The following is a 10,888-nucleotide window of genomic DNA, read 5'->3' as shown; positions in this document are numbered from 1 at the left end:
TAGAGCTATATATATCACATATTTAAAAAGGTATTAAAGTAACATAATCTAGTCACCTGTTGCCACACATAGCAACATCTACATTTAAGAATATCCATATGAAGTACAGACTTTGAATAAAAAAGGCCTGATATCATGTTTTGTTTACCCCTTAAACTGTTCTTTGTTCTTTAAAATTCTTTCCTTTTGCATCCTTCTTAATCCTACAAAATAATGTCAGTGAGCATAATTCACATCAGTCACCTGACAAAGACCTTTGATAAGCCATTGAGGATTCTGTTTTGTTAAGCAGGCAGAATCAGAACTTGAACCCTACACAACATGGACATCAGAGACAATGCATCGATATGAATAGTGTTATAGCTGGAACCTTGTGCAAATCAAAATTTAGAAAGTTTCTCAAGATAAAAGGCTTAAGAATCTATGTGTAAAGAGCCTGGACAGGGAATACAAAGGTAAAATTACAGAAAGTCCAGGTATTGACTTTGAGTAGACTTGGAGAGTTTCACTTTCTTGCTAGACTAGGTTGAGTGTCTTTTCATTAGACGCAATTACCATTTTAGCAACACCTCTCTTTTTAATAATCCAAAATAGTCCACAATATTAGAAAGTCATAACAAAAATAATAATCTAGGAGGTAACATGGACTTCAGTTAAATTAAATGTTCTCAAACTGCCAAAGTATACTTAAACTCTTTCGCTTTCAAGAACAACTGAAGCACAGATCTCATGAATACTCACCACCATCTTCAACCGTGAAATGAAAAATGTCACTGGTGGCATTGTCACCGCCTCGTAAAACATAGCATATCTTCATATCATCAATATCAGCTGGAAAGAATCAGGGAAAATAGACTTTATTTTAAATGTTGAAGGTAGTAAACTGTTTTTGTGGAAAAAAACTAGACATGTATTAAGTAGTTTAGCTTCAACAGAGAGAGGTCAAGGTTCTCCAGCAAAGCTCAGGAATTTCACTGTTAACAGAGTTGAAGTTTTACAGACACCATTCATTCTCCCTCCCTTTACTTCCCCTCCCTCAGTGCACTCTCTCTTTTAAAGATGTATTTACAAAAAGAACTGAAAGTAAATGTAAAAACATGGGCTTGTCAGTCAGAACTATTTCATATTTTAGTGGTGCATTTTCTTAAACAGAGGCGTATCTCCACCAAGATTCTGTCATTCTTCATCCTGAGAGGTCATAGAAAATCTGTGGCTGAAACGGGAGCAAAACCCAAGGTATTTTCTATGTTAAGTTCTCCATCCAAGAGGCAAGACACTCTACACACTTTGCAGTACAGAGATCTGAGCCTCTTTAGTCCCCTGCAAAAATGCCCTCTCCACCAGACCACCCTTCCCATTAGCATGTTTTCAAAGGATATGGCATATAATCTGTATGAACTGCCACAAACAGTGCTCAAACACTTACAGTGATCGACTGTTTTAAGAACCCAAACAGATGCAATTAGACAGACAAGACTTGAGTAAGAAAAAAACCCAGTACACAGTTTTGAATAATCAATTGCAATTAAGAAAGTGTGTAAAAGGTAAACAAATATTTATTAATATTGTGTTTTCTGGTTTCCCTGAGTAGTGGACTTTTACCAATAGCAGTCTTTCAAATAAAAGTTTTTATGTATTACATATTTCTCATCATTACTCAAGAATACTTTTACTTGAAAGACTGCTGTTGGTAAAATTCCATGTCTTCTACTTTTAAGAGTTAGAAATCAATAGCACTAAAGTGGAGCTCAAATACAACCCAAGTTCTCCTCCTGTGCTAGGGCACTACTAAAAAGAAGCCAAACCAACTTTTGTTAGAGCTCTTCAGAACTCTCAGTTCCAAAAGTAAGCAGGCATCTTCTAGAACAAACCAGTTAAGAACATTATCAGCAAATATAAGTCACTGAAGAATCTCTTCCATAAATGTTTGAAAGTTAAAGATCAAAAATTAATGGGGCTGTAAAGAGAACGCAAACAAATACTTCTTCATGCCAGCAGAGGAAATAAATCTTTCATCCTACAAATACTTACTTACAAGAACTCAGCTCCGCCCATGTGCACAGCCTTACCAAAACCCATGGTTGCAATATATATAAAGATAAGCATTTAAGCCAGTGTTTGCAGGAGCAGGACCACCTCATCAAAAAAAAAAACCACTTGTCAGCCAAACATTAATTGTGTCATAAAGAACTGCAAATAAATGACCTGTTTTCTGTTCATGAAGAAAATGTTCAGTCACTTGAGCAATTCTACACTTTCGTTCTGCAGTTGATTTGGTTATGCTAGTTATAGTAAAACTTGCCTAGTTGTTAGCACAATTAATTACCGTATAACCACACTGCTTGCTAAATAGTAATGTGATATTGGAATTTTCCAACATAATTTTGAAATCCATCCAACATAATTTTCTGTTTAAAAAACAAATAATTATCTCCACTAGATCAAGGAACCGATTTCCCATGTAAAATTCTGGAAAACTGATGCGGTTATTAAAGGTTACATATATTAATATATATTCTTTAAGAAGCAAATGCACCTCACAACATGATTCACTCCTCTCTATGAAAAGATTTGCCTGAAAAAGAAGATAAAAAGCATTACCAGAGTGAGTGCTGTATAAAATCATTGCTTACAAAGTGCTGCGTATTTGGCTGAAGTAGCCATGTAGCCAACCTTTGGCCTCAGGAGGCTACATGGAGTGCTGAGACATCAACCAAGCTCTATTACTGCCATGGCAGAGCCTTACTCTCCACTATTCCTTCGCCTTCTTCGTGGCTCCTCAGCACACCTGCAGAGCTGTAGGATGTGACTTAGCCCTTAGTCACAAACTTACCCATGTGGGACCCAGGACTCTCAAAACACCACTCAGCAGTCCATCACACTTTGTACATTCAAAACATTACCCAAACATCAGCTACCTACTTCTTGTATATCACCAAACTTCTTTGAATATGAAAGACTTGGCAGTTCCTTAATAGACTTTCAACACTTTTAAACTAATTATCTAATCTTAATGAATATCTGCTACAAACAATTTCCAGATCTGAATTGAGGAGACGAGTGCAGTATGATTATGCATACACAATATTCTTTGTATGTGTTTTTGTCCTAGGAGAGCACGAGGCTGGAAATTACCATGTGGCAAGTGTTTTTCTCTAAGTTTTCTCTGCATTTACCATCACTAAACTGTAAACATAAAGCACAAAGAAGTAATAATTAATTAAAAGTGCTGCTTTGAAGTGTAACATGAAGTAACAAATAGTACTTGAATAAACTTAGGAACTGCTTAATGTATTTTAAGAATATTTTATTTCATTACTGTCACATGCCCGTCTATCTCTCTCATTCGCATTATTTTAACAATCAAATAGAAAAACTAAGAAGCACCAACTATTTGCAGAATTTGGGGATCTTTTATCAAGAAGTTAATTCTTCCACACTCCAGTACCCCCTTTGAGCAATCCCAATTAACTCTATGAGCCTCACGAGCAAAAGATTACCTCCTGTCCTTGTGGCAGAAGTATTTGATGTATACTAATTAGAAAGCCCCACACTGATTCTTCCTGAACAAAATACACAGCAAATCTCCTGGACATACTATGGTCTGCACAAAGTGCTTTGACTGGAGGCTTTTAGCTTGTCTTGCAAGATAGGCTAATTTCCTTTCTAGCACTTGATAAAGTTTTGTGGGCAGATACTGAAAAGCAATCTCAAGCGTAAAGCAGAAAGCTATTTGCTAAAGTCGCTGTGCCCTCTCTCTCAGTTACAGGCAATTTGAAAAACCAGACTCTTCAAGCTGCTCGCACAAAATGAATCTTGTTTCATCACTGTTACTTCACTCGAAGCAGTGAGGCTGCCTGTCATACAACCACAGACCCAAATCGAAGGAATGGGAGTGTGAGGTGGTAGAGTTACTAGGATGCACTTCACAAACTACTGAGCAGCTTCAAAACTCATCTGCATGTGACCCTGAACAGCTTCATTTGTCTTCAAAGCTGGCTCAGGTTTGGGTAGGGGTTGGACAAAATGACCTCCAGAGGTACCTTCCAACATAAATTGGAAGACTAAGAATATTTTACCAGTCCATCAGGAGCCACACATGCTAATGAAACTGGAACTATTCAACATTTGGTAAGAGGTTGCCCCACATGGCAAGACAGGATCCCTAAAAAGAGGGGAGATCAAAACATAAAAAGAAAGTGTTTAACAGCAGGTCCAATAGTTAGGAGCATCCCAAAATCAAAACTATTACTCATGGCTGGTTGGAAAACCTGCACTTATATTAGGTTCATTAAGAATATGACAAAAGAGGGTCTTGTTTACTCCTGCCCTGAATGTTAGATAATTATTTGTCTCAGGATAGCATAAGAATGAAACATGCATAAATTCACTACTCTGGATTTGATAGGGCTTGGTACATTAATGGCAGTGGGCCACAAAGTGAGAGACAAGAGTGAACTACTCACAGAGTAGTCACCTTGGTCTACACAAGACCTCAGCATCTCACATTACTTCCAGAACTGTAGTCTTCTAGGTTCAGCCAAGCATTTTTGTCTTCCTGCCACTCACAACCTCTCCCACGCCCAAAACAGCTACAGACATGAGGGCATTTGAGGAAAAGGGAAAGGAAAAGACAGTGCCCTGTCATCCATGACTTAACTCCTAGGTTATTTTGTGACTTTCTGAAAGTTCTCTTTCTCTGTCCTCAGCAGATGTATTACTCCTGTGTGAGCTTGATGCTTTCGGCCTTTCATGTAGCCTTTACAGGCACCTCTTCCTGCTTAAGTGCTTAGTCCTGCATTCATAAGACATTTTTATGGGATTGCTTCATAAAATATAAACCATTATAAAAAGCATTTAGGAAGTTGAGAAGAGAGATACCACAGAAATAACACAGATGTTGATGAAGTACTTGCTTATAGGGGTCAAAGAAAATTATTGAAGAAACGTGTGTTTCTTAAAAACACTCTTCAAGTCAAAACAAATTAGAGTACTTGTTCTAGTACTGTCAGAGAATCTGTGAAGTTATATCACTGCCTGGGGATCCTCATTAGATTTAAAACCAATTTTTCCTACAGGTTGCATGCTACTCATCCAGCTCAGGGATATTAAGAAGCCTGTATGAAACCAGTGAGCATGCCCTGCGGTTCGACTGCCAATTGAAAGTCAGCTAGCAACTGCATTTTGGTCATCTGACAAATGTACCTTGCCATACCACCTATCCTGACTGTCCTCCTCTTGAAAAAATAGGGTATCACTGTGCTGTGCAGTGGTTTGCTTTCAGAGAACACCCACTCTGTAATTCTACATTCTCCAATGTAAAAGAAAAGCCACTAAAAAAGTAATAATCTGTTCACTCCCACTCTTCCATTCCTCACTTATTCTTGACAACAATGCTCTTTAAACTACTTGCAGTTCAATACTGAAGCCTTACATTTAAGGAGATGTGGTGGTTCCCTTAGAGAAGGTTTGGTAACTCCTCATCCTCTTTTTTGCACTAACACTGCAAAAATTAGGGCACTCCAGACATTTGAAAGTTTATCAGGCCTGTTTGCAAGATTTGGTATAGCTAACAAGAACATCACTACAATCAAGGGTGTAACATGGGCTATGTACCAGTACAGGTTCTGCAAAATGAAATACAGACAACAAGAAGCATTCACCTCCAGCCTTACCACCTACGCAGCTCAGTCTGTCTGGGCCCCCTTAATTTTGAGCCTCTATGCAGTTGTGCTGTCTGCTCACTCCACAGCTGCAGAAGGCTCCAAGAAACCTTATTTCATTTTTAATTAACCAGCTATTAATTCATTGCAAAGTAACATGGAATATTTTCTCGGGAATAGCTAATGTGCTCCTTTCAATTAAAATTACTTCATAGCCTTGTACTGAGGCTTTATTTCAGAACATACGGCACATGTAGCTTTCGTACTATTTATATGATCTAGTATTTTAGTTCTATATAAAAAGTAAGTACCACTGATATAATTTTAAAACATTTACATTACCTTTTAATTTACCACAAACACTTTGTGGTTAAGATTTGTGTAATTAAGGCAACAAATGTATTCATAATACATTATTTCCTCATGTTCAGGAAATTATTTTACTTTTACAGTTCAGTGCACTCAGACTGTATACCAACTGACACACAGCCATGGTATGACCATTAGTTAATAATAGCTTGGCCACTCCCGTAGCATTTTCTAAATAAAACTGTTTAAAGAAGGCACTCTGCCTCTGAAGATCTAGAACCACATGCAGCCCAGTTCTGTTATCCAAATTTCTATCACTGATAGGAAGTCCAAATCACAGTTATTTGGACTGTAAGCTCTCCAAAGTGAAGCTGCTCCTTTATTCAGTATTTATCCCACAGAATGCCTTTTCTGTTTAAAGCTGTCACAGATGCAATAAATAATAAACATAACTAAAAAATAATAAAGCAATTATAAATAAGCTCACTGTTGTAAAGTTTCTCCCATCAATTATTATAGAGTTTAGTATGAACAAGAATGTTTCCAGTGATCTAAAGAAAACATGGAGTACTGTAATACCTTGAGTGAACTGGCTGATGCTATGGTTGCCTTTCCCCAGGTGGATCAGGAAACCGTGGCGTGGACCTTCTGTGATCCTGATCTTGAGAGTAACATGTAAACTGTCCCTGTCTTCCACTTTGAGCACCTTGTTGGTGATCAGAAACCCAATGTGACCTGTGGCCAGAATACGGAGAGTCTGAGCGCCCTTATTTATTACAACTTGAGGGACACTGTTGTCCACAGCCATTATTCGAATCTTCATAGTCTGCGGTCTCCTTGTTTCAAACACAGTGTTGGGGAAGACATAGAAATCAGTATGAGTGCCATCCGTAACAGTGAAAGAGAAGCTGTCCTCAACTGATTCTGTGCCATCATGTTTGTAGCTGATTAGATTTTCATTTAGGTCTTGTTTAGTGAAGGTGGTGACTGGTTTGGAGTTATTGAACATGATTTGACCATGAACCGGTATTTGAGTAAGGATAAATTTTAGCAATGCGTCAGGTGTATCTCTGTCTTCTACAGTCAGTTCAAATGGGGTTATCAGTTTGTATTCATTTTCCCTCACCACCAGGTTATGGATTGTGACGACAGGTTTCTTATTGTCCACATCGCTGATAGAAATTCTGAAAGTACGAAATACAGGGTTATAGCCATCCGTCACCTCAAACTCAAAGCTGTCCATTTTCACCTCATCTTCTGAGGTGTGAATGTAATAGACTTTATTGCCTGCTAGTAGGAGTTGAGTAAAAGTGGAGATGGGTACCCCAGGCTGATCTGTGCATTCAAGATGACCACGAACAGGTGCTCTGGTAATAGTGAAAACTAAGTTCTCATCTGGACTATTCAGGTCACTGGTGCTAAGCAAATCAGTAGTAAGGGTTACCTTCCCTCCTTCCTTCAAAGAAACTCCTTTGCTGATTACATCTGGGAAGACAATATCAATGCTACCTATTGTCACATAAAAGTAGCGGTCAATGAGAGGATTTATTCCATCTGTCACATCAAACTTGATAAGATCACGAACTCCTTGTTGGCCAAAATGCATATATCGAATTAAGTTTCTATCCACTTCATCTTGGGTGAAGTTCATCCCCAAGGTAATATTCTCAACTCCACCTGAAGGCTTTATTCTTTGCAAGAGGCCTTGTCCTGGCCCGTATCTTATAATGTATGCCAAGGTTTTGTCTTCAGAATCTAGGTCAGTAGCTTTCAACATTCTGTTATGAATAGTTCTAGTTTCCCCTATTTCAATCTCCAAACCATCATTGATGGCCATTCTGGGTGTCTCATCATCTACAGGAATAACCATGATGAATACCATTTTCCTAACAGTGTGTTTACCATCTGTGAGTTTCACCTCAAAACTGTCCTCCTTTGTCTCAGAGTCATCATGTTCGTAGAGTATGTTGGAGCTCTCTGTTATCTGATCCAAGGTGAAGCTCTGTACTAGGACAGTTCCGTTGACCAGCTGGTTCACAATATGGCCATGCCTGGGAAGCCTGGTGATTGTAAACATTAACTCATCAGCAGGGATGTCTGCATCAGCTGCATTGAGGATAGGGGTATCAATAACCAGGCTCATGCCTTCCATCACAACAAACTCTCGCATAAAGATTTCAGGCTCTTCATCATTGATTGGCATGATGACAATGCGGAAGAAGTGCCTTTGGGAAAAGTTAATGCCATCAGAACAGCGGAAAGCAAATCTGTCTTCAACAGGCTCTACACCTTTATGTATACTCTGGACATAAAATATATGCCCTTGACGGAGGTCTTTCAAGGTAAAAGCACTTATAGCTATGCCTGCTCTTGATTTTTCAGATCCCGGGGCTGGAGAGATGTTCTCTACATACCCAGATGTGGGCTGAGCAACAATGGTGCAGAGTATATCATCATTAGGTGTATCTACATCTTCAACCCTGAGGTGAGCAGGAGTAATGACCCGTTTGTCACCTTCTGTTACCATGAACTGCTCCCCCACAAAAACCTCTGGGGCTTGACTGTCAACAGGAAGAATGGTCACCAAGACTGAAACTCCTTGAACAACACTGCCCCTGACACTCCACTCCTCAGACAGGTCAGACAAGGTAAGGTTGAAGGTATCTTCTTTGGGCAAAAGGCCTATTTCACCACCAGTGTGAGCATATACCACAGCACCATCCAGCAGATCTCTTTGGGAAAATCTCTCTGTAGGCACCCCTTGGACCAGGATGTTCCCATGCTGAGGAGGATCCTCTACAATGAAGGTCAACATTAAGTCATCTGTATCCTCATCCGTGCCCTGAATGACGTTAGCAGTGATTTCAGCAGCACCATTCTCCAGCACATCCAGGTAGGAACCAAGAGTACCTGGGGGAAATCGTAGCGTAGGAACTTCATCATCAACTGGGTGCACGTTCATTTTCAGTGTGATGGGGACAAAATGAACTCCATCACTCACATCAAGCCTGCACGTATCACTGTTGGTCTCAGCTCCACTGTGCACATACACCACTCTCCCTTGTCTGATATCCTGCAGGACAAAGACACCTCCTGGAATCAAACTGTACCCAGAAAGCTGCAACTGGCCATACCGAGGAGCCTGCGTCAGGATAAATCTGAGATGGGCAAGCTCAGTGTCCGTGTCACTGGCATCCAGCTCAGTTGGACTAAGGACATGGCTGCCTCCCTCAGGCAAAGTGAAGCCAGTATTAGTGATTTCAGGAGGCTGGTTATCCACAGGCTGCAAGTAGATGGTGAAAGTCCCTTTGGCTGCATTGCCAGCTGCATCTTGCACTTGATACTGAAACTGAATCAAATGAGGAGCCACCCCCAGTTCTTCCTGTGGGGGACGGTATGATATCTTGTGATGATTGATCTGGGCTTGGGTGAAATGGGTAACTTCCACAGAGTGATCCTCAGTCAGCACAAGGGATCCAAGGCGGGCTCCATATACATCTGGAGGGTGGTTAGTGTCAGTGTCAGTGGGGGGCTGGATTACTGTGTAGCGGAGTTCGCGGTCCCCTGAATCTTGATCTGTATAACACAAGTGCTTCCTACGCAGTGGGGTCACCTGCTGTTCTGCAACTATTAAATGCAGGCTGCTGCTACTATGCAGCTCTGGGGCTAATCTGTCTACAGGATGCACTCGAATCACAAAAGTCTGTGGTCCGGAGCGGTTGGGTGGGTCATTGTCATCCTGGACTCTAAAGATGAACTGGTCCAACACAACCCCAGGGCCAGGTCTGTGAGGTCCAAAGTGGTGGTAATAGAGACGCCCTTCCACAATGTCCTGCTGCAGCCACTGTCTCACTGGCTTTTCATAGATTAAGGAGCTCCCCGCTAAACCTGGCACCCTCCTCCAAGAAAAGCCCTCATCTTCTTCCTCCTCTTCCCAGCCAGGAGGCGGCTGTGCTTGACGGAGGAGTAGCTGCCCAGCAGTGGGGCCAGACTCCACTGTGAAGAGCAGGATGGCATCCTGTGAGTCAATGTCAGTAGCACTAAGAGCACGTGTGGTGATGGGCACTGTTTCACCCTCAGCCATGGCCAGCCCTGTGTTAGCATTGAGTAGAGGTGGCTGGTCATCAATGGGCACCAGGGTAATGGGGAAAAGGAACTCAACACGGTGGCGAGCGCCACCATCTTCCAGTCGCAGCACCAGGTTATCACTGAGTGGAGATTCGCTGCCATCATGCTGGTAAATGACTCGGCCTGCTGCCAGCTCAGCCACTGTGAAGTGTTTACGAGGGGCTGCAGGTACTGGGGTGTCCTCCACCAGAGTAAGGTGGCCATGCCTCAGCCCTGCCACCACACTCACCCGCACCTGCTCAAGGTCATCCTCATCACTGATCACCACATTGGGGCTGGGACCAGGGCCTGAGAGAGGTCGCGACTGCCCCTCATAGAGCATGAGGCCAGTGTTGCGGGTCACCACAGGTGCTAGGGTGTTCATGGGCTTCACCACAATCACAAAGGCGAAGGGCTCTGAGGCAGCACCCTCGGGGTCCAAGACTTCCAGCTCAAGCTCAAAGAGCCGCTCCCGATCTGAGTCGTCTGTGGGTGGCTGATAGGCAATACGCAGCTCCCTCACGTCCTGCTGGCTGAAGGAGGAGACAGGCAAACTCCGGTCGTCTGTGCTGACCATGTGCCCCTGGCCAGGGCCAAAGGGCGAGGTGATGTTAAAGAGCAGCAAGTCTGGTGGTGACTCAGCATCCTCGGCCGCAAGCATGTCAGGTGTGAGGGCGGTGAGGACAAACTGGTCCACCTCCATCATGAGCATGGCCAAGAAGCTGGGTTTGGGTGCCACGTTCTCAGTCCCGGCCCGGATCCGCACCAGCACCTGGAAGTACTCGCGCTTCAGCAGTGCCCCACTGCCT

The 10,888-nt window shown here is 42.1% G+C and overlaps 1 protein-coding gene across 1 annotated transcript; it reads right to left on the bottom strand.

Moving 5' to 3' along the window:
- Positions 1 to 741: 741 nt before the first annotated feature.
- On the bottom strand, positions 742 to 10,884 carry LOC104542024 (FRAS1-related extracellular matrix protein 2-like; the record flags this gene model as incomplete). The annotated part of the gene is made up of 2 exons (XM_010186209.1): positions 742 to 831; positions 6,552 to 10,884. Coding segments are annotated over 2 exons (4,423 nt in total), but the record flags the coding sequence as incomplete, so codon positions are not given.
- Positions 10,885 to 10,888: the final 4 nt, after the last annotated feature.

Source organism: Mesitornis unicolor, unplaced genomic scaffold (assembly GCF_000695765.1).
Source record: "Mesitornis unicolor isolate BGI_N332 unplaced genomic scaffold, ASM69576v1 scaffold50646, whole genome shotgun sequence".
Classification (NCBI taxonomy): domain Eukaryota; kingdom Metazoa; phylum Chordata; class Aves; order Mesitornithiformes; family Mesitornithidae; genus Mesitornis; species Mesitornis unicolor.
The sequence above is the reverse complement of the archived record's forward strand: the minus strand, read 5'-3'. Positions and strand labels throughout refer to the sequence as shown.